This window comes from Psittacula echo (assembly GCF_963264785.1).
Source record: "Psittacula echo genome assembly, chromosome: 11".
NCBI lineage: Eukaryota > Metazoa > Chordata > Aves > Psittaciformes > Psittacidae > Psittacula > Psittacula echo.
The window spans coordinates 1,846,802-1,871,008 of NC_137746.1; the positions used below are offsets into that span (position 1 = coordinate 1,846,802).

Sequence of the window (24,207 nt, forward strand, 5' to 3'; positions counted from 1 at the left end):
AGGAAAGACCAGTGTTCAGGAGCAACCAGATACCAGTACTAAACCCCATCAGCTCTTCACCAAAGGGACAATGTGTGTGACTTCCACTGGGATTCAAGGCATGGTGAAGCACCAGGACTTTATTCCGCAGGTACCGCCATGCTTAGTGCTACAAGCCTTACCTCTTGCCAGCACTGATGCCACTCTGACATTTGCCAGTGACAAGATCCGGACCTTTCATCTGCACACAGATCGCCCACCTACACCAAGATATTCCCTCAACTTCTTTGGCGATACCTATGAGCTGGATTGTGCCTACCCAGGAGAACAAGACCCTTGTTTTAGAGATAAACTTGAAAAGAGCAGGATAGAAAAGGAATTACAAAGGTAGCCATGATGCCATATTAAATATAGCCCATGTTTCCAACTCATACTTTTCAAAACATAAGCAAGGAAAATCCCCCAGTATTTTTTGACACAGAGGCTGCCATTGTGCTTGTGGCATTAGTCATAAGCAGGAAATTCCCCTTTTTGCAAGAAAACCCCCCAATTCCTTCCCCCCTCCCTCTTTAGTAAACATCACAATACTTAAATATGCAAGAACAAAAGTCCCTCCATCAAGGCACATACCTGGAGAGAACAGTGGATAAGAAACAAGAGCTAAATTGGACCTTAAATGGGCTCTGTGCTTTAGGACAGGAATTCCTGTACTCGCTCCTGTCTCAGGGAAGCAGGGATCTTCCATTGCAGGATTGTTTTCTGAAGCAGTTTACAGGAAGAGGCTCACGGGCCACAGTTGTTTACACTGGCAAGTTCATTACAAGGAAGTTGGAGCTCAGATTCCTGCGGTTATCAGATAACTCTCCCGCAACACACAGAGAAGCAGCAGCTTCTAAATGTTCCCGCCCCTAGGAATAAGGTTTAAAAAGAGAACCTTATTTTAGCTTTTAGAACAGGCTCTTTTAAGTTCGCAATGAGTATTCCAAACAAGGTGATAGGCCTGAGAAATCACATCCTGTCTTTTGGGCAAGGGAGACCGGCTGTTAATGCACTCTCCTGCCATGTATTTGCTCATGTCAGGGCAATTGTATGATGTGAAGTGAGGTTTGCAAAATCCATCCGCTATTTCTGCACTAGCTCCAAATCCCACACTGCGTCTTAAACCTGTCAACTTAAACAGAAGTGACACTGAACCTGCCCAAGCATGGGGACTTCTCTCTTTGGAAGAGCTGACAGTACGAGCTGGTACCACCGGGCAACTTCCTGCTGCATTCAGAAACTGAAGTACTGAACAAGTATGGGAGAAAATGCAGGAAAAGGGGAGCAAACCCTATAGCTCAAGACATCGGTAGGAAGTTTAAGCAAACAAACCACTATAGTCTATACAGTGTTTTCAGCTTTCTTGTTTCTGCAACAAGCAATCCCAAGGGCACACATCAGTCTGACTGCGGGAATCAAAGTCTTGGTTAATGAGAGACTGGAATCAGCTGATGCCTACTGTATTCAGAAGACAGAACCATTCTGGTCATGTCTGTGACCTGTGAGGGTGCTGAAGCGCTGGCCCAGGGTGCCCAGAGAAGCTGTGGCTGCCCCATCCCTGGCAGTGTTCAAGGCCAGGTTGGACACAGGGGCTTGGAGCAAGCTGCTCCAGTGGAAGGGGTCCCTGCCCGTGGCAGGGGTTGGAGCTGGAGGAGCTTTAAGGTCCCTTCCAACACAAACCAGGCTGGGGTTCTATGACAACTCCCACAACCAGGTCCCGGAGCAAAGTGAGGCCCCTAAAAGCTTTGGCTACAAAGGTTGATGTTCTGTTTATTAGGTCTCAACAAGACAGAACAAAATACAGACAAGTGCCATAAGAGAGAAATTTTTCACCATTCACATCTGTCCAAGTATAATCAGAACAGCACAAATGAGATGGGGTGTACAGATATATTGCATGTATTTAAAGAAACACAGGTAATGCCAAGGGTGCTCCCACGACTCAGTGAACAATTTCTTGGCAGATTGTCAACGAGATCTCTTTCTTTAAACAGGCTGAGAACAATTCAGTGATTACTTGAGAGCTGAGTGAAATAACAGACCTCACAGTAGTTGTAGTGTTGGCACCCGAGAATCGCAAGCCAGTGCTCAGAGAACCATGTTCTGAAGTTTGTTCTCAGTACGTTCCACCATGAGGCGAATACAGTGGCACAGATTAACACACAACATAGCTCTAAACACATTAATTGTGTGCATGTGAATGTGCACTGTGTGAAAAGCACAGAACAAGGGCAGGAGAATTGTTTCCATCATCCAAATTGCACAGGAGACATTAAAACAACAGACACAAAACATTCGCCACCCACCAAAGTGGAACAACCCCAAATACCACCACTCCCTCCACACACAGACAAAACCTTCTGCATCATTCAAAGTAAGTCTGCCCTGGAAGCAGGCCACAGGCAGGTAAACAGCTTCTCCATGCAGGTTGGAATCAAGTGAATTTCGTGAGCAAAGCTTCAGTGCTTACAAAGAGTTTGTGCAAGACAACCCTTTCCCTCTGTGTTGAGTGAGAACACACCAAGTTCCAATTTACTCTCAAAATCTTTCTTTGCATCTTCCTGAATTTGGTAACAAACTCAGCATGTGCAAAGTCATCTGAGTGAGATCAGGGGGATGTCCTCATCACCTCCATAAATAAGTTCCCTGTCCACAGACAGAAGTTCAGGCATCAAACCCAATTAGCAGCTTTGTCTGGCAATTTTGGCTTCTTGATGTGCGTTAGCTGTGGGGAAGGTTCACTGAGGGATCCAGGTACCTGCCAGCCCTTGAACTCATTTTCAAGTATCTTTCAGCTGAACTACACACTTAAAGTTACACAGGATTGCTCAGATACTGTTCATGGTACTTCCCTATTAAACCAGCTGTGGCTGACAAAGCTCACTGAAGGCTATACACTACTTCTGCTCATATAAAAAGAGAACGTATGGAACACAGTGTTTAAATTAATAAATAAGGTTAAAATTACAGGAAGTGTTGCCACTAGCCCTTTCTAGAATGCATTTTAGAAGAAAAAGTCCATTTAACTTTCAGTCCATCAGGGAAGTACACAGGAGTTCCATCAAAAAGCTGTGCTTTTAAAGATCTCTGGATTTTCTTCTTCCTCCTTGGAATCCCTTTTGTTTCTAAAGGCAGGTCTGTATTCTAATCTGGGAAAAAAAGAAAAGGAAATGCAGAAAAAAAAAGAAAGAAAAAAATCACTTAAAAAATAGATGGGGAACAGAGGAAAAAAATCTTTAATACCCTGAGCCCTATTTGATATTACAGCCTCCTTATTTCAACATCCTGTTGGCTTCAGTTGGACAGGTCCCTTTCCTACACCAGGCGTATACTCATGTGCCACCTTCAGAGCAGTGGCAAAAGCTCAAAGGCTCTCAATGCATTTTTAGGTCAGTTTAACTAAACTGGAAGAGTTCAGCCCTTCCCCAGTACTTTTAGAACCTAGGAAGACAGATTATAACCCACAAAGTGTCCTTATACCTTTATAAAGCAATACACTTAAATGCATTCATGGACTTCTATTCAGCCTTCAGAGCAAAACGATAAATTCGGAGCTGAGATGTCCAAAACATACGCACTTGGGAAGAGGAATATGGCCACACTTGGGGAAGTCCATTCCCCTTCTGCATATAGAGAACAGATGTGTTAAGATCAGAAGGTGACACGGCGACACTTACCCTTTCACCAACAGCATTTGGTCAATGGTGTCTGGAAGAGGCATTCCGTAGCTTTCTGGCAGAAATAAAGTCAGAATTCCTGACAGCACAGTAAGGCTCCCCATCAAGATGTAAGGCAGGAATCGGTCATAGGCACCTAGCAGAATACATTAAACAAACAAGCAAGCTAGTATCAGTTCCAAGTCGCTGGTAATGCTTGTACCTAGGTACAGGGCTTTAACCATGCAAGACTTATGCCTTCAGTAGAAAACAACCCAGCCAGCTGCCCTCATAGTCTGGTGTTCAAAGCATTGTTGTTATAAATGTGGGTTAAGGATCTCAAGAGACTGATCAGATCACCAATGAATCAGATTGTGAGTCTTCAAAGCATCTCTTGAGCAGCAGAAAAGCCCAAGGACCTGCAGAGGCAGGACACTGATGTGGGTAGAAAGTATTGCTTTCCATCCACCAGCATCTCCCCCCCAAAAGGAGATTACTTACCGAGGTAAACGAAGTAAGGCGAGAGGATGCTGCCCAGTCTAGAGGCCATGGAACTCGCTCCAACTCCCATGTTTCTCACTACTGTTGGGTAGAGCTCAGCCGTGTAAACATAAACTATTGAAAAGGCAGATGTGATCCCAAATTTCCCCAACATCACCAGCAGAATAGATAGTGCACGAACATCTGAAATCAAAATGAAGGAAGGACTTCAATAAAGCTCTGACAATGCATGGCATCTCTCAACTCCATTGTGTTTGTATAACTCCTGCCTAATTCATCCCAGTGTCTGGCATCTTTTTTCCCATGTACATCTCTACAAGCATGGGCAACGTTTTTATGTTTTAATTCTTAATTATTAGGACTCAACATTTTAATTCCCTCTTGGGCATGGGGTTTCCTGCCAAGCAAAGAATAAGGAGAACAGAGCAAGAATGGGAGAGATCATGAAAGATTTCAGATCTTTGCTATTGCTCTCTATCCCTTTTTAATAAAGTGAACCAAGTTAAACATTTGAAAGAAGTTATTTTTGGTTTCCTGCTCTGGTTTCTCATTAACATTCTTAGCTGCAAGTCAATAATTTAATTACACGAAGCTGGGTCAACTTTAACTGGGACAGAGTTGAAAATGAAAACAGATCGTATCCGTGCGCAATTGATTCACAACACATCTATTACCTGTATAACGTAAGCAAGGCAGCTTTTATGCATTCTCTTGTTTATGCTTTGATTTGTAAACAAGCACTAAGCAACAACAACCCCTATCATATTCCATATCGTTATCAATAATGAGTCCATAACCCTATTAATCTAACTGTCCTGAAGATACATATAGTTTGATATCCAAAACATGTTATTTTGTTCTCCTTTCCAATTGCCAAACATTATCTTAATTATTGATACCAATTCAGTACACGCATCTTTACCAAGCAAAAATGATTCCACAATGACTCCCTTGAATATAATTCTTGAAACAAGACATAAAGAGACAGTCATTGACAGCTCCTTGGGAAGTAAGTTCTGCAGCCTCTTGGTAATCTCCTATCAAAGTCTGGTTTGTCCAGTCCTGGGTTTACACTTGGACCATACCAGGGCATCTTGTGAGGGATGTGCATGAAAGGCAAATCTGGACTACAATGCTAATCCCAACAGACCACAAAGCCAATGACCCACCTTTCAAAATGTATTCGAATTGACATGTTGTGTGAGCTCCTTGTGCAGCAGCACAGAGAACCAAGGGACAAAGACAGGAAATGAACACCTGTATTTAGTCCCCCTCAGGACACTTTTCCTCCACATCTGCCTAGGGCAGGGTACTGCACTTCACCTATCATACATATTTGAGATCAACTAACGATTCCATACATGAAGGCACGAGCTGAATGAAGAGAAGAACACAGCCTCCCAAGAATAACGCAGCAGCCATTGAGTACCGTCGCGGGAGATTTCGAAGGAGCAGCCAGGAAATAATGTAGGCTGGAACTTCAATCACTGCCGAGAGAAAGCAGTTCACATAGACATCTCCATGCAGGTTAGGTGTGTCAAGAGACAGTCCAAAATAACCAACAGAGATTACCATCCTGAAAGAAGCAGAATAACAGGATCAGACTAATTTCTCTTCTTCCTGAGGCTGCTATGAACCCGTTACATCTGTTAAGCACAGAAACCACTCTGGAAGGCAAATTCAGCATGTGCCAAATTCTTTCACCTCTGAAGCAACTAAAGTGCCAACTTCAGAAAGAGCAAGACAGCAATTTCACAGTGCTGATGCTTTTTATCTCCCAAGTTGCTCTTGAATTCAAAGAATAAAATACATTTTAAAAGATTAAAAATATCCTATTCAACATTACCACAATGAGGTAACTCCAGAGCTGTTGCTAGCCTTGCTGAGGCACAGGTCTATGAGCCCATGGTCATAGGTGCTAGAGAGGTCATACATCTTTTCTGATGCCATTGCATGACTGTGCAACTGTCCATCCCACTCTTGTTCAGACCCTGCAACGAAGCTCTGGGCACTTGTCACTTTTAGATATCTCATTTGTCTCTGCTTACTGTGCTGATGGAGGGGGGCTGACTACTTCTCATGTATTCCTCCATATATTAATATCACATAACCCATACCCTGGGAGAGAAGTGATGATCATCCCTAAGGTGAGGATACAGCAGTTCCTATTACTAGTAGTTATAGTCTTAAACTGAAAGTCTGCACTACCGAATTTTACTGCTACTGTGGTGTACCATAGCTCTTCATTATGTTTACCAGGGAGCTCTGGGTGAAGAACATTGTTTCTGGGTCATTACCCTCCATGCTTTGTGTATAAAGTCAGAGAGAAGGAATACACCATCACAGCAGACCCAAACAATCTGGGATTCTCTCTGCCATGCCCCAGGCTGGCTGGGCAGCATCCAAGCCACATCTGCATGGCTCGGCGCCTGGGCTGGTCAGTGCAGCAGGACAGAGCCTGGGGGCCAGGAACACAGCCACCTTAATTGTGCTGCTGCCAGATGAGAGCTGGCTCCCACATGATCAACGGAAACACACAACTGGCCTGAGAGACAAATCCTGTCATGTCTTGGGAGATGCTGGGAAGACAAGGTCATGCTTCACCGGCAACACACAATAAACAAGGAAGTAATGGGCACTGGCTCATGACTTGTCCAGGTGCAATGGTGGGTACAAAGCACTCAGCACTTCATCTCCTTCAGCATCTGTGTTAAAACAGAACTGGAGCAAAATCACTGCACAGCACAACAGGAGTCACTGACAAAAGATTAGTCCTTCCTCTGCCCCACTTCACATGGAAGAGCCTTCACGGTTCAATTGCTTAAAATAAGTTGCATTGTACCTGGGGAAGTACGAAGCCATACAGCTGAGGGTGACTCCCCTCTGCTGAGTGTGCCCTGCCAGCTACAACTATTCTTCTTAGAGGTAGTTACTCGGTGTTTTCCACAACACTGTGCTCCTAGGAGTTACTTCTATACACAATAAGCTGTGTTTGCTGGAACTCACTTGCAGCAGCAGTTTGTCTCAGTTTATCACACTGGCAGATCTTGACAACAGTTCTACATTTTGTAGAAAACCTCTGGAGGTATTTACATACCCCAGAGTGAGAAGAAGCCGAATTTCCTCCTCCCTGATGCAAACCCAGCAAAGGGATTAGTGTAAAGGTTGCTACTTACTCAAAATGAACAAAACACTTGGCAATATGTAAAGGTGATACACTGCTACCTGCAACCACCCTCTTTTACAGAGCTGCTTTTATGAGCTCTTTTGGTTCATAATGCAGAATATCTGGAAACTGAATTGATATTCTTGGTGATGGGCAATGGAATCTGGTTTAAATATTAGCCAAGTCATCCTTTGACCCAAAAAGCCACATCAGCTTGTACATGCTGGCAGCTCTGTGAACTGACCTCCAAAGCTTTGCCCCACTGAAGCACAGGAACATTGTTCAAAAAGGCAGCAAATAAACTTAGTTAGCCCCAAAGCACTTGAGAGACCTTCTTGGTTAGGACACTGCAGGTACATGCACTAATTAAACCTCACTTTTATAGCTTCTGGCAGGCTACAGATTACCCTCTCTGTTTTCTCCCTTCTGAGCAATTATAGCTTCACTGAGATTTCCAGTAAAGGCGAATGACAACTGTTGAATCAAAGTATGGCTTCAGCTAGTGCAAAACCCATCTGAAGACAGCAGGCAGACAGAGCAGCTAGCAGGAAAGTCTAGGGAAATCTCAGGTTAAAACTTCGAAGGCAGCTTTATCCCTTTAAGAGACAACACAAAAGTGATAGGAAGATTCTTCCCCCTAAGTCAAGCATGGATGTGTTCAGACCCCTGTAGTTCTCTGACTGGAGGACAGGGCATGACTTATTCCTCTTTGAAGACTGTTACAGTCAGAAAAGCATTCCCCAAGGCCCAATATAAGGCAGGATTCCCACACATCATCACCAGCTGATCTGATTCTGGCCCAGTTCAGGATACGCCTGACTGCTTCAGAAAGGATTAACAATCCAGATGTGTTTCTAGACTGTTACTGAGATTAAGAACCTACATAACCAGATTTTTATTGCTTCAGCCAGCAGGCTGGTGGCTTTTGAGCTGGTTTTGTATGTATCTCTTCAGAACACCTTTGTGTTCAAAGAGCAGGTTTTAACTGGTTATCTGCTTTTGTGCTTATATACTCCTGAACCATGCTTGCTTACCAAATAATCACTGACATAATCGTGACAGTGAGGATATTTCGGGTTCTCACTAGATCCAAAATGGTGTACGTCTGCTGCTTCTGGGAATCCAGGTCTTGCAGCTGGAAATAACAACAACAAACATGGGATCATTAACTTCCTGCAAGCAGAATTACTGTGAAAGTAACTCCCTCCCATAGCATACACTGCAGGGCTGAAACAGGTCCCTTACTTTTACCCATAAGAGCCAACTACCTGTGAAAGTACTTGCTCTTCCCTCACGTAAAGACACTTAAAATTTAGGCTGAAATTAGTAATGATTTCTTCTGCCTGAGGCTCCACAAAGCAACTGCTTATTGTTACTTTTGTACTTAAATTATAAAGCGACAGCATTAATTCTGATTTATATGTCACTGCTGGCAGGGTCTCAGATCCAGTTTTGAGCACTGCACCTTGAGGATCATGCAAATCACTGCACCCTGACAAGAAGAGAGCAACAAGGACGAGAAGACACTTGAAAAACATGATCTGTAAAAGCAGAGGGTTTATTGAGGGCCAGAAGACCAAAGACCAAGAATGGTCTTCAAAGACTAGCAAAAGAAGTGATAAACTGCCTGCAGTGGACCTGGAGGACCAGGCAAGAACTAACAAGATTAAACTGCAGCAGGGCAGATTCAGTAAATGACTTCTCATGCTTCATCAACAGTAATGCATTTAAACCGAGACAAACTGGCTAATGAGTTGAAGAGCCCTCATCATTATCTAGCCTGGTTTTGAGATGATCTTCTAAGAATATAAGCAAAGAAAGGCAACAAACTTCTCCTTACTCCGTGAAACTTTCCAGCTCCTCAATATAAAACCACTTCCATGTAAACAATGCAAAGGTACTTGTCCATGAAGCATGTGAACAAGTTTGGTGCTCAATAAGATTGTAAAAACGGAAAGAATTTAAGGCTTTTTTAGACTCCTCAGATTCAGACTCTTAACTAGAAGTAACAGGGACAGGCTTTTCAGAATATATAAAGGCTGCTTTAAGAAGAAAAGGTCCATTGATTTAAACTATCAACTCCGATAAAGCAGAAGAAGAATCAGAGTTTTCTAGCCAGGTGATATTTTGCTATCACAAAAGATGGTATGTTTTCAGGATTTATCACAGCTGCTCACTCATCAGCTTAATGGTCTCTTTAACAGTCTTACAGAAGAACATTAACAAGAAAAAACCCATGCATCCACCTGAGCATCCTTAGCACTTTATCCACCTCAAAATTCAAATGAAGGAAGGTAATAGTGAAGTATTTTGGCACCTTTTGAATTGTAAGCTGCCAAGCCAACACCTCACAATATTGAAGACTTCTCTTCCCACAACTAGAAGACTCACTCTTGCTTGACCTCTATTAAGTGCAAGCACAATAAACTGTATACAGAGATCACTTCCTCCCTTGATTTTTTAAGTCAGCTTGACCTGAGGATGTCAAATTAAATCGCAACATGTTTAAACACTGAATTGCCTTTTGTTGGCACCATGTACTCCTTCATCGTATGTGCAAATAAGTTACCTACAGAAATGAACTATGGTTGTAGCTACAGTAGAGGGCAATTACTCTTGACTTTAAACTTTTCTCAACTCTTTCCACCTGGTCTAACATACCATCCTCTACTCTATTAGTTCAGCTTACAATACTTTTTTCCCCTAAAACACCAGGCTGGTTCAGCAGAAGTAGCTAGATGTATTGCAGGACACCATACACCACTAAAGAGATAAAAGCAACCATTAGTTTTACTTAATTCCTCATCAACCTCTCTTCCATATTCAGTTAGTGATGTTTCTTTTGGCAGGGTAGTTGCTGGACACTGATTTGTGGCCCTTATCTCTTGTCCCTCAACTCAAGACATACATTATCTTCTCCATGTCTTGTAAACTGTACCTGAGCTAATGGGAACATGAAGTTTACATAATCCCTGCAGTCAGGTGAAAATTCTTTGAGTGCTATTTTGCTCTGACCTGGAGGGTCTGATGCTTGTGCACACCCAGTTGCACTGTATTTGCCTTCATATATCTCTGTTGTCTAAGAAAAGCGAAGTTCTTCATGTTTGATAGCTTTCCCTCTGCCTGAAGCCAAACCTCCCACCAGTCAGCTTCAGTCAGCTCTGCAGCTCCCAGCCTTTCTCATAAATCACATGATCTTTCCTAAGCACTCTCCAGTTTTGCCACTATTTGTTGCCAAGAAACCAGCAAACAGGAAACAAAAAAGGAGGAAAAAAAAACCCCAACCAAACCAACCACAAAACAAAACCGGAACAGCAAAATTCAGCCACAGCTGATGAGAGAAAAAATGAGCATGGCTTTTAGGAGCTGGATAAATGGACAACACAATCCCTGACAGGACAGGCTACAACAAGAAGCTAAGAGAAGAGCAGGAAGGGCCAAACGATGGTTTGAAATGAAACCTGTAACCCAAGCATTTCTACTCCCCTCATATGGGATAACTCAATCAAGCAGCCTCTATCTGTGCCCTGCAGCTTGTTTGTAACCAGTCACCTGCGGGATCCTAACTGGTTTTGAGATCTCCGGAGCCTGAATGCTGCAGGTGCTGCTCCCCAGCTGCCCGGGGCTGAGGAATACTCCAAACACGAGCTGGCGTTGCTCCTCCAAAGGAGGAGAGTTCCAAAGAACTCACATTCCAAAGGCAGGAGGGCTGAGAGCCAGCCAGATTCCCAAGAACCTCTCTGCAGTGTGCATAAGCTTCCTGAAAACCCAAGAGGCGGTGAGCCTCCTGCTTCACAGCTCCGCAGAAAGCAGACATGAGAACAGGGCAAACAGACCACTGAGGGTGAGAAGCTCTGCACTGATTTTTTTGGCCAGGGCATTACTTTGACCTTGAAAAGTAAAAAGATGGGCAGGAGTTTTGCATTTAAACAGTGCCTGTTCATCAAGCTCATTTCCCTTTGAGTGCCAGAATGTTAATCTGCGTTTCCTAAAGTTAATGTGCAATGATTTATCTGTAAACAAGCACCATGAACTCCATCCCATCCTGCTGCAGAAGTCAGCATTTCCCCTTGTCCAGTGTTTCCTTGCCCCTGCCTTCTGCTGTTCTGTAATCTAACCCCATTCTTAGGGGGCAAACAAATCAATGTTTCTTTCTAAGAACAGGAGACGGAGGATTCCAGGGACAGTGACCTTAAGCAGATGTTGCAGATGGAGCTAATATTCTGTTCTCCTGCCACTCACAATGGGTGAGTTTTCATGGCTACAGCATGAAAAGAGGAATAAAAAAGGGAAAAACCCCATGTCCTGATGACTATCCAGGGAAAAAGCTCTCCTCAGAAGGTCTGGGTTCTCCCAGCATTCTCTCTCTGTCCCAGCAAGGCCGGGATGTCTGTCCTACTATCTACAAATAAGTCTGAACAAACAGTTTGTTTGCTCCTCAGCTAACTTCAACCCAAGCAAAGCCTTTTCAATGTCAACAGCAAACACTCAAACTTAATGGGTAACCATCTGCCTTAGCCTGGGACAGAGGCCTTGAAAAGCAAGTGAGCATACAAGGGATTGTCACATAAATTACAAGATAATACCAACTGTCAACCAGAAAACAATTGGGCAACTGCCCAGACAGGTTCTACACATCTGCCTAGAAAGGCACCATTCCCCTGGATTATGCAAACTGTCTGTCTGACCTTTGGAGGCCAGGTCTGAATGAGTGTGGAATTGCTTTTACACCTTAAGGTCACCAAACAGATCAGACAAAGGGGAGATACCTACAGGAAACAAGAACATGTTGCAAGAAATAGATGGGAGGATACCGCTATCTACTCCACCCTAACAGGGCTCAAGTTTTGTTTTCCTTAGCATGGAGTAAAAATTGGAATTGAATATGAACTAGAATGACATTAATTCCGGTGCCACTCATCAGGATTAGTCTTGTGTTAAGATTTATAGAACTATATTAGAATGTGCAAGTACAAAATCTGTTCAGCCCTAGTACTCAGATCACAAAGCAATAGGTATGTCAAGTTCATTACCTGCCCCCCAAAACTAGAGTTTAAAAGGGAAAAGATGGCTGTAAACTGGATCAAAAAGAATGCATGCTGGCATTCCCATGGTGATGAGACAGCAAGGGCTTTGCAAATCTTAATGAAGCAGGAAAGGGTATTCTGCTTTTCAGGAAAAGGATGAACTTTTACCCATCTGAGAAGTACGTAATATCACTGCAGGCATAACTCCATTCATATGTCTGGAAATCAATCACTTTACATGGTCATCAATAGGTCTAATGGATACTAAATCAATCTTACATCACTTGGGTGAAGTATCACATCTGGGGCTGTAATGCCGTTAGTTTTTGCAGCCTTTCGGATGATGTCTTCTGCCTCCTGAAACCTTCCCTGGGATATCAGCCACCGAGGAGACTCCGGAATGACCCTGCATAAAAGGTTCAGAGTAACAAGCACTGCTGCAGGCATCAGTCCACACTGTTCCAGGTATGAAGATCTCAAAACCTGCCACATCTTGCAGAAATTCGAGCAATGACAACAGAAATCAGGTTTACAAAAGCAGACTAGCACGTTGGACAAGAACAGACCAAAATGTGTTCGTGGGTTTTAGAAGTACGAAAGCAATTAGCAATGACTCAGGGAAAAAAGAGCAATCAAAACCTCCAGAGTAGGGGAAACAGCTAAAGGAATTCAGAAACGTGACTACACAAGTAGCACTCCGTACGCAAAGAGGTGCATCCTTGAAGAATAACACACGTAATATCAGTAACTGTAAATACTGTCACATAAAGGCAAGTCAGAAAGCAGAAATCACCAATCAATTCCATGAGAAACTCGAGGGAACTACAAATGCTAGCGAGGAAACACCACCACCGTGTGGACTATTTGAATGTTACATGCCACCTAAAAGTAGTATTTGACTATGGAGGAAAACATAGAAGTCTCAGATGTGCAAGTACCGATGGGTAGCTTGCCATATCTACATCATGCGAGCACTGCCCAGCTTCCCAAAAGAACCGGTTTCTCCTTCTGCCCTTAGTTCAGGCCTACTCATGGATTTCAGCTGGTGCGGAAGGATGAGCGCTACTGACTTTATTTTCTATGTATGTGCATCGCTTCATTTTATAGAAGCCTACAGAAAATGAACAGTAGGCTTCTCAGGCGTAAGTCACATCACCCGCAAAGCTATGGACTTGCAGCTGGGAAGAGTTAAGGACACAATGTCCATTCTTCACCTGCCCATTCCTGAATTTCATTGGTAAAGGCTGGTTGGAGTCTGGACCTTAGAAACCTGCAGACAGGACCTGTTAAAGATTGAAGCCTTGTAACTTACACTTACCACCAGAGCGGGATGCAGAGCAGCCCAGGTAAAGTGAGTGCCAGCAGCAGCATCCGCCAGTCCCTGATGAAGTAAGCAAACAGTGGCAGCAACATGTAGCCAAATGCATAAAATATGCAGACGCCCAGCGTGCAGAACAGCACCCGGATTGACTTGCCAAGGATTTCTGTGCCTGTTCAAAACAGCAGAGGCAAGGGCAGGATTTAACTTAACAGCAACCACATAACGTACCAAACCCACCTCTAATAACTGGCTTTGAAATACACTATGTGGGATAGTTACAGCATTTAGTGCAGTGTGCTGTGTGGTTTTAGAAGCACCACAGATCTGCTTCACGCAGTGATCCTTCATCAACCCAGGTACTTATATATGAAACAGGAAGAGAACTGGGCCATAAGGTATTTCTGTGGCTCACAGTAGCTAATACTTCTCCGTTTTTATCTTCTCAGAATCTCACATTTTACTTGAGGAACTAAACCCACCTGACATACTGCAGAACATTCACAACAGTTAACCTCAGCTTGATCTCTACAGGGTCCTCTCCAGCTCATGGAGAGAAAACAGCTTCTTTATGGAATAATTCAGAGATGCCTGAATTAGGTTCCTGACTTGTACCACCTTCTGAAAGACTATTTTGCTATTAGCCCAAAAAGCTTTGCAATCTTTTGATGTACACATATTCTAAATCAAAAGGGCACTCAGGCCCCAAAATGGACAACAGAAATCCCTGAGAATTCATGTCTTACGTGTCTTATCTCTCCAACTAGAAGATGGACTTTGTTCCAAATAACAGATTTTTTGCTTTTTTAGGATGATAAGCCACAGAATTAATTCAGATTGCACCTCTATCAACTGGAAACTTCCAAGGAGAGAACAAGTTATCCACATGTGGTCAGGACACTCTTACAGTGCTGCCTGGCAAACAAATCAACCCTAAGCCAGTACTGAAAAGGAGCAGGAAAAGCACAAGATGAGAGAACACATACTGTGCCCAGCAGGACTTTCATACCAAGAACAAACGCTGCCACGTAGTTGGAGATCTGCCCCATGCCGACCAGCAGGAATAACACTGAAAACATCTCCCAGCTGGTAGAGAAGACCTGTATGAAGCTGAAGCCAGTCTGCATCGCCAGAGTCGCAAACAGCACTTTCTTCCTGCCAAACCTTCCATGGACAGATTAAAGAAAACAGATTATTACACAACAGCACAAATGAAATCTTCAGCCACAGAAAAATAAGATTAATCATATGAATTTTCAGGGAGATACAAAACATCTGCAGAAAGCAGAGGTTCAGGAAACATGACACAGGCACAACTATTCTAAATACATTAAAACATCCACTGGCCAAGAAAAAGTAATATTCCAAGGGCTGCTGCTGAAGTTGCCTTTAAGTATATGCTGGGACACTATTTTTTATTTGCTGATAGGATGAACAGGGAATAAAATCATCAAATTATGTAAAATGCAGGAGTATGAGATGATCCTTTTTTAAGGAGCGCATAGTTCATGATGGAGAGGAGCATGGTAAAATACAAAGAAGGAAAGCTTCCGAAGGAGAGGTAAACCTGAGGTGTGTAAGATGCTGTTATCAGTAGAGCGATCCCATGCTGCAATCTTCATTCCTCTTGGTAAGAAATGAACCAATTTAAGGGACTCCAGCAGTTCTACTGATGAAGTATTAAAGCAAAAAGGAATTAAACTCAACCCAACCCATCACGCTGTTGTAGGAGTCAGTGCCAATGTCCTGTGAGAGTAACTGGATGAGCTGCACTGATGGTCTCCTTGACTGTGGCTGCTGAGGAGCTGTGTCACCACGTGAAGGACCTGCAGGAGGAGACTCCTATGACTCTGAAAGTGGGAAGCTCATGGCTTTTGGCACCAGAACTGCTCCTGCTTCACCTGTTGGGCAGTTACCATCTAAGACACTTGGCATCCTTGTAGCAGACAAAGGGCTGGGAGCTCTTCTGAATGAAGCACTCAAGCCCTGCAGCAGCACCCAGATGAACTGGTGGGAGACACCTCATAGTGAAGAGTGGAAATGTGAGAGCAGCCAGAAGGCACAGAACTCTCTGGGGATGGATGAAGAGCCGGTTGAGAGCTTATGGGTCAGGATTAGCATGCGGACCAACACTGGCATTGCTGTGGGTGTCCACTGCAGTCCACATGGTCAGCAAGAAGTAAAGGAGGCCAACTTCAGACAACCACAGGAAGCCTTGTGTTCAAAGACACTGGCCATCATGGGGGGGGTTGAAGGACAAGACCCAGGAAGTTTCTGGCATGCATTCATGATAACTTCCTTATGCAGATGACTTAGGAGCTGACAAAAGGAGAAACTGCTGGACCGCAAGCTTGCAAACCAGGAGAGCTGTTTGGCGATGTAAGGGTTGGAGGCTGCCATGGCTGCTGGCTGTGCCATGGTGAAGTGCAGGATCATGACTGGAGAAACAAGGCAGAAGGGAGCATCACTGGGAGAGCAAACATTGGCCTCATCAGGGATCTGCTTGGAAAAAATCCATGCCATATTGCTCTGGAGAGAAGGCCAGGAGAGCTGCTTGGTTTTCAAGGATCACTGCCTCCAAGCTCAAGGTTGGTCCAACCCGATGAGCAGGCAACCACGCAACGGCCCTGAACGATGCTACAAGATTCGTGGCACAGGGATTGTGTTTCAAAGATAAACCCTGCAAGTGAATCAGCAAGTTAGAGGACCACATACTGTCCTCTGACAATCAGGAAGACAGCACACAATGTACTGCACAGCAAATCCCAAGGAGAGAATGGGGAAAACTGAGCTTTAAAAAACAAACCAGATGACTTCTGACACCACAGAAACTAATAGTTTCTTCCAATTCATTAAGGTTTGGACTGCTTGACAAGAAAGCCTCGCTTTGCTGGAGTACAGCTGAGCAGCAGCCATGCTTTGAGCTTCCACACATGCAGATCATCACATTTAGATGCTGCATTTGATGATGAGGAAAGAAGCTATGGGTGTTTACACAAGGAGTTTCAAATTTGACCTCAAAAAAGGGAAAACAAGCCTCAGGAATCCCTCTGATCATGGTCCAAAGTAATTAGAAGAGAATATCCCTAATCTGATGTTTCCAGATGAAGCTTATCTCCTACACCTGCTCCTGGCATAAAACCAGTTTGCTGCAGAAGCAGTTTTGCTGAAAAAATAAACAGATAAAGATAACCCTCACTAACAATCTTCGTACCATTCCGTTCTAGTTCAGGACGTGTTCCCTATACACTCTGGACATTCAGATTAGACAGTCACGGAACAAAGAGGTATTAGCAGTTGTAGAAAGATACAGGAAACTTCACATTCAGAATTGCTTACAAAACAGCATCAAACAGAGCCAGCAGCTCTGGTGTATATACTTTACTTGTCTGAGAGCTGTCCCGATATGAAAGATCCAAGCAGGACGCCCACAAAGAACAGGGAGGTGCTGAGGGGTCCCTTCCAGTCGTTGTCACATACAAGGTTCCACTGCAGAGAGAGAGAACATGAAAGTCTTCTGGTAAACATGACCTCCCCTCCCTTCGAAACGCCTCGGCTGAGCCTGGATCAAACGTGCCCTTTGGACAGAAAACCTCCGCAAGAGGAATGAGTAACCTGCTGCAGAGATGCAGCTCCACGAAAGCAATGGGAAGGGATGCTGGGCTGCTATGTCTGAAAAATCAGAATTTCAGACTTCATAACTCTCAATTATACTTGCACTTACCCCCCAAACCATTCCAGCCTCCCACCACCTGAGGCACAGGCACCAGCCTTCCAAGCACTGCTCCAATAAACCCTGCGACACCATCAACTATACATCATTACAGAAGCTCCTGTCAGAGCTGTGGCTTTCTAATCACAAATTCAAACCACTCATGTAAGGGATTTAACTTGCTATACTTATCAATATCATGTGGATTAAAACCTGCAATTAACATTTACAATTAACTCTGCATTTATTCCATAAAAGCTGTACTTCATTACAGATTAAAGAATGTCTGAGCAATTCTGTGACGACCAGAGGCTAATCCAGCCAGGAAGCTTCAGTAAAGTGGATCTGGCAACTCTGAACTACGCAGTGAATGATCATTACCAAATTCACATAGGCCAAAGGTTCCAGTAGTTATCACAAGCCTACACATGATGACACTTACCAGGAAACCAAAGACCATGAATACAACTCCTGCATTACTAAAGACTTGCCTACTCACAAAGAACCATCCTTGCACCAGCTACTGGAGCCAGTCATCTTCAATCACAGAACTAAAATCTACCTAGCCAAAACTCTAGCTCAGTGATTTACAGTCATTACTAAATAAGTCATTATGTTCCAGCTGACCACCTTGTACTTGTGAGTTGGCATCCCCCTGTACTTTGACATGAAGCTGTGGCCCACTTGGCTTTCCAGACACTGATGTGCTTGTGCTCGTTAACAAACACTTTCTTCAGATCACTGAGGCAGAGACCTGCTTGAAAGAGTTCATGGTAGTAAAATGTTTTGCACTGTTCTGCCAAAAGCTCCTTGCATTGGCAGATGGGACCACAGTGGTTCTTTAAATGTGGCAATGATTACCAGCTTGTTTTTCTCTCCACTCTACTAAAGCAATGTTAGGAGCTGTTACGCTGAAGATCACTTGAACCAGGCACCAAAGTGAACTTCAATACCAAATATCCAAGGAAAAACTGCCTTGGTTGTGCAATACCAGTTATTTACAGACTCCACAGATGCACAACCATCAGAACAAAGGGATTTTAAGGTCTGTTGCCTCTTGCCCCAGTAAATGAATGTTGAAGTCGTCAACTTTTTAATAACTCACCAACAAGGTCTACGCTATTGCTTGTCAGTGATGGTGTCATTAGCCTTCCAGAACCATTTCACAACCGTACCCTTCCCTCAGCTGTATGTTGCCCAAGAAGTCATTGGAGCATCACTGATAGACCAGCATCACAAACAGTGAGTGTCCCAGTAGTTACTGATTGAATCCTGTTGTTGGCAGTGCTGTTAGGACACGGTATAGCATGACCCAGTGCTCTATAATCATGTGCTTTTTTCATTTCTTAGTATCCTTTGAGTAGGCCTGCCAGCTCTAACAGCCTTTGCCCAAGTGAAAGAGATAAGATTAACCCCAGCAAGGTATGGGGGGCTCCAAACAGGAGAAAACCACTTCAGCTTTGTTTCAAAGACCAGCTGCTGCTGTTGCAAAGCACTGAGCTGCTGAACACTGGTACTCAATGCTCTAGGCATAGCACAGAGCATCCTAACTCCATTTTATTACAACTTTAGAAGGGGACACCCTCTGCTGCAGTTTAAACTTATATTCTTACTCGGACATCTTGCGCTGTAGCTTCTTCCTGAACAATGATCAGGCTGGGGTGATGCCTGTAAATATCCTCACATCTACCAGCAATAATTACTTATATATCGGAGTAGAGATGTGCGGTGGGATATTCGCCTCTGTAAGATTCCTGGCTGATACCAGTTGCAGGTGAGGGTGGGTGGGAAGAGGCGACTGGTAGAAGACCTGAACAAGAAGTAGTATGGCAGGTTCAGCTAGGATTACACTAAGCAGCGGCTGTAGAACTGTATCAGTCTTGCTAGACTAGCATTTCCTACACCTTTCCAGCATGCAACTACACACTAATGTAACTTCTATCAAAAAAGAAAACTTCCCCGCAGTTTTCACACAAACCACAGTCAAAATGCAGACTCCAAGATGAAATATTTTGAGTTCTTTAAACTGCAAACTGTGAACAACATTCACAGCCCAAAATAACAGCATCACACTAAAACCGCAAGGCAAGTCCCAGCAGACAGGATGCCACAAGTCCCGCTGAAGATACTGCTGTACCATAAGTGAAAAACACTGTTTCTGTGTTCTCCAGACACTTCAAAACCTGAAGGGGCAAAGAGTAATTTCCTTTGTGCAGGCTCTGTGTCCACTGCACTTGCAAAGCACCCCATGCCTTGAAAGGAGAGCTGGCACCTCATGAATTACTAACACTAAACCCCACAGTGGCTCTCATCCAGACACCGATGCAGCTCCCTCATCCTGCTCCGCTTTCACTGCAATTATATCACCTTGTAAGAGATGGCAAAAGAGGAAATAACAGAATCCTAGCTGCTAATAACAAGATGCCACCCTACGTAAGGATAAAATTTGCCCGATATTTCCAGTGCATCATAACATGGAAATTTCAAGTCTAATTATAGAGGAGTTCTCAAAACATTGTCAGGCCTTGCAATAGCATCACAGCAAACAAATATATACCAAATACAGACCACTACCAAATATGTTTTGATAGTTACAAGTAGTTGCAAGGCCATCACCCATAGAATTTAGGCCTTCATTTGACAAAAGGGTGTTTCTCAGATGAGAGAGAACTGCTCCACTGCAGAAACACTCCCACTTCCCCAACAGCATTACTACAACCCTGAACAAAGACGAATTGTGACAAATACAACAACTTCAAGAGCCTCACTTGGTTACACCCGTTATGGAAGGAAAAGCTCAATAGGAACAGGAATTTTTATAGCAACAATACCTAGGGTCCTCCCACTCCTTTATTTATTTCTTTTTAAGCTGTCTTCCTCAAGCAGAGAATAACGCGCAGCTGAAAACCGAAGAGGGATGGTCCCATGTGCTAATATTTTCTTTATAAAGTCAACATGTTAGCAAGAGCTTTTGAAGTCAATCCAGCCTCCTGTAGTCTCTCTCCTACCACTTGCTTCTCCCTGCAAGTAGAGGCAGGCTCTTCAAAACCAATCTCGCAGCCTCACAACTGAGGACTCAGGAGCTCTGATTCGGAATCTGGTCTTGTTTATACCTATATAAACATACTCTGCTTATTCGAGAGCTACGAGTGTTATTAAACACCCTTTCCTCTGACAATACATTTGTCTATTTCAAATACTTCGAAGCTCTAAATGTGCCATTAAAGCTCATTATCCAAATACAAACAAGTCTGTAGGTACAAAACATACATTCTGCTCAATTTCTCCCCTTGTTGTTGTTTTAAATTGTTACAGAGAGAAAACCTGCACAGAACAGGAAGGGAAGTGACAAATATCTTACAACTCCAGTGCAGAAACTGAACTATCCCTCATACATCACATTTTTGAGGGGGTTGGAGAAAAGAGGACAATGTCTACCATGACCCGGGGCTATTTTGGTAAAGCAAAACAATACATCCCTCTGCCTTCGAAAGGGTGAACATGGAAACCTGTCGTTCCACAGGTGTACCACAGTGCCCATTTCTGTCATTCCAGATGTCTCCACTGCCATCTCCACTTCCTTCCTGCAGGTCTGGCATGACCTGCTGATCTCCAGCAGGTCTGGCAGCACAGCAGGGCACCTGAATCCCTGGTGGGCTGGGAACGTAAACCTCTGGGCCCTCGGATCTACCCAGAACCTTCCCTCCCTGCATGTCCATGCAGGACAGAGCACCAGCCCTGCGCCAAGCCTCAGGACTCTTGGCAATTCCCATCAGGCGCATCCTTCCTCTGCCAAAGCCAGTCCCTGAAGCTTGCAAGAGCACAACAGGCATAAACCACACAGCCCTGGAGCACACCTCCTGCCCTGAACCGATTTCAAACCGATGAACACCACAACACATCTTAGAAGCAGAGGGTGAACACATGTATACAAAATGTGCCTGTTTATGTTTCAGTATGTTAGAATTACTCCCATGTGGACTCAAGTGCTTTGACTGCTGTATCATCTAACATCTTCTCCTTATATCATATTTCTAGTCCACTCATGCTCTTAACTCCATTGCTCAATTCTATTCCCAGTTATTCAGTACAGCCCCATAACAGATCAGACGGGCAGAAGTTAGCCTTTTCCCTTAATTACCCCGGGTTTTATTCCTTTTATTACCACATAGGAACTTTTATTACTCCTACATTCTTTTTTTTATGGGACTTACGGAGGAGTAAGAGTGACACAGACGGCTTCTTGAGCCAAAGCAAAGCTTTTCTTATACCCCAAGCTACAGCATTTCAAGAAATAAAAGGCAGACAGGGATTCTGTTACATAGGAACTGGTTAAACACTGCAGACAGGCTAATAACAACCTCCTGTTGTTAGCCTGTATGAGAAAAGGAAGTGTTTCTCCAAGTGAGGAGGAACTGAATGTTTTAAATCTCTGAAAAGCAGAACTATAAACGAGGACTTTACCCAGAATCAGGAGAGATTCAGCAAAAAGCCTTCTTTAAAACAATTCTCCCTTCCCCCTCCCTTGGCTGCGGAAATCTGGGACAAAGGTCTCCATGATTATTCAATGAGTTTGAGATACGCAACGAAACACAAGATTGGTCAATCGTGAAAGCAGCAGCAGCAAGCCAAGAAACGCAACAAGTTTAACACCAAAAACCTGCAAGTGTGTGAAAGGCCACAGCTCTTGCAAAACTGCCTCGGAGACATTAATAAAGGGAGAAAAAACCCAACCCCAACACTGCCTTGGTGCACGATGTCTGGGCAGACAGACATTACCTCCCACAGGCACAGAACATCTGCCAAAACCAGAGCTGCTGGGGAGGCGCAGCAAGATGTTAGCTCCTGTTTCTCATAGATTATAGGACTCCTGGACAATAAATACCCTGATAGCTCAGGATGTTTTAATTTACATCAAGGCAAAGCTCAGTGAAGAAGCTCCAGAGACAAAGCTGAAACCACGTCTAAGCCAAGTGAAACATTATAGTAAGGCACTGGAACAAAACCTGCATTTCAGCCGTGAATGGGACTGCCATGAGAAGATGCCAAGTGCCTTACGCTGCCCTGCGAGCAGCTCAGCCTCACACAACAGTGCATTTTGGCAAGGAGCAGGGTCTAGAGATTCAGAGCAGCTTTCCTCTCAAGCAGCTCTTTACAAATAGGTGAGGTGATGCCTTGTGCATCACTCAAGGCCCTGCTGCTGTGTGTGTTGAAGGGCAGTTTCCAGCAACACCAGTGCCACCACTCCATGATTCCCTGTGCTGCCACAGCTCCTCTCCCACACTCCCTTCCTCACCCCAGTCCTCCTGAGGAAGACTTCTGTGCTCTGTACTTAATGCTTATGTGCATTAAATACTCACACCCATCACTATCCAAACACCTCATTTTGCAAAGCAAGGATTAACAGCAATTATAGTTCCAGCTCTGTATAACTTGTCCACAGGCATAAACAGGCAATGGGACTGTACAAACGGTTTATAAGCCTTTTGAAATAAACCCCAACAAACTATACATGTTTGGAAATTCAAGTATTCCTCAAAATCTATTTCCTTGCACTTTAAGTCAATCAGCACCTGTGTATCTCTTCAGCTTTCACCTAAAACAAGAGGGACCATTGGCACAGCTTCAACTGTATTGCCTGCCCTGACCACAGGCTTGGCTCATGGGGTGCATAGGAGCACAGGAGAACATGACTTGCCCCTGCAGGTGAACGGGGACATCAAAGCAGCGGGCACGATCAAAGCAGAGGCATCGCGGGCTGAACAGATAAAGTTCAGTGTCCTTTTGGACACAGCATCACGGCAGCGCTTCCTGACTGCTGCATCGTGCACAACAAAACCAAACCCTTTTGATCACCCGAGCCCTCTCTGAGCCACGAGGCGGGCGCACTCACTATCCCTGCACTGACCCCTGCTCCAAGCCACTATACAGGCACCAGATGAAGCCCATTCAGCAGCCGCCGCACATGCACTAAATGCGCTGCGCTTAGAGGCTACTTTTACCAGGCAAAGCGAACAGATCCGGCATTAGGACAACCCCGCCGTTCCTCCCGCAGCCCCGGTCCTGCGCCCCGCGCACCTCGGTGACGATGGTGGAGCGGTAGACGTCGCGGCTGTACTCCCAGCCGTCCCGGCACGGCTCCTGCTCCAGCGACTCCAGCTCCACGTCGGAGCCGGGCCGCAGCCCCAGCGCAGACAGGTTGGTGAGCGCGGCCAGGCGGTAGCGGCGGCAGCGGCTCGGCACGGCCCGCCCGCCCCGCAGCTCCAACGGGATGCTGGCGTTCAGCCACTCCGCGCTCAGGTTGGCCTCGCGGGGCACGACGCACCGGTGCTCGGGGGTGCCAGCCATGAACACGATGGAGAGGCCGTTGAAGCCATTAGGGATGATGCTGGCGCTGAGCAGGAAGAAGACGAGGCGCTGGAAGCGGCCCCACTCGCCCAGGAAGGCGGCCACCTCGTCGTAGTCGCGCATGGCGAGCTGCGGCCGCCGCTACCTGCGGGCCGGTCTGGCGCGAGCAGGAAGCGGCCACCCCGAGCCGCCGCGGAGCGCCTCGCCATGGGCCGGGCTTCGCCGGCGGAGGAGCGGCCGGGGGTGGGGTTTGCAGGCGGAGGCCCCTCAGGTGGGGCCGCTCGCTGCCGGCGCCACCGCCCGGCCCGGCCCGGCCCGATGCCGCAGCCTCAGCGGGGGCAGGCGGCTCCCGGCATGCCGTGCGTCCGTCCGCACGGAGGCGCGGCGGGGGCTCGGCTCGAGGCGGGCCCGGGCCCGGCGCTGGCTACCGGCGCTCGGAGCCCCGCCGCGGCCAGAGGAGC

General features: G+C 45.1%; 1 protein-coding gene across 2 annotated transcripts; it reads right to left on the minus strand.

Moving 5' to 3' along the window:
* Positions 1–723: 723 nt before the first annotated feature.
* LOC308225948 (organic cation/carnitine transporter 2-like) lies at positions 724–24,044 on the minus strand. Of its 2 annotated transcripts, none has more exons than XM_080627184.1 (10): positions 23,477–24,044; positions 17,072–17,175; positions 14,696–14,850; positions 13,687–13,858; positions 12,648–12,774; positions 8,376–8,476; positions 5,537–5,751; positions 4,176–4,358; positions 3,696–3,831; positions 724–887 (listed from the first exon to the last, which is right to left on the minus strand). In XM_080627184.1, the coding sequence occupies exons 1-10, from the start codon at positions 23,867–23,869 to the stop codon at positions 872–874; spliced, it is 1,602 nt and encodes a 533-aa protein (XP_080483310.1). In that variant the 5' UTR covers positions 23,870–24,044; the 3' UTR covers positions 724–871. The 2 variants fall into 2 exon arrangements, with proteins under 2 accessions (XP_080483310.1, XP_080483309.1); XM_080627183.1 differs by lacking the exon at positions 724–887 and adding an exon at positions 1,308–3,167.
* Positions 24,045–24,207: the final 163 nt, after the last annotated feature.

Coding starts and splice junctions, on each gene's coding strand:
- LOC308225948 (XM_080627183.1), bottom strand. CDS start 23,869: ATGCGCGACTACGACGAGGTGGCCGCCTTCCTGGGCGAGTGGGGCCGC. Junction 5,752..8,375: donor ATTATGTCAGTGATTATTTG/GTAAGCAAGCAT, acceptor TGCTTCTTTCAG/GATGGTAATCTCTGTTGGTT. Junction 4,359..5,536: donor CATTCAGCTCGTGCCTTCAT/GTATGGAATCGT, acceptor TTTTGATTTCAG/ATGTTCGTGCACTATCTATT.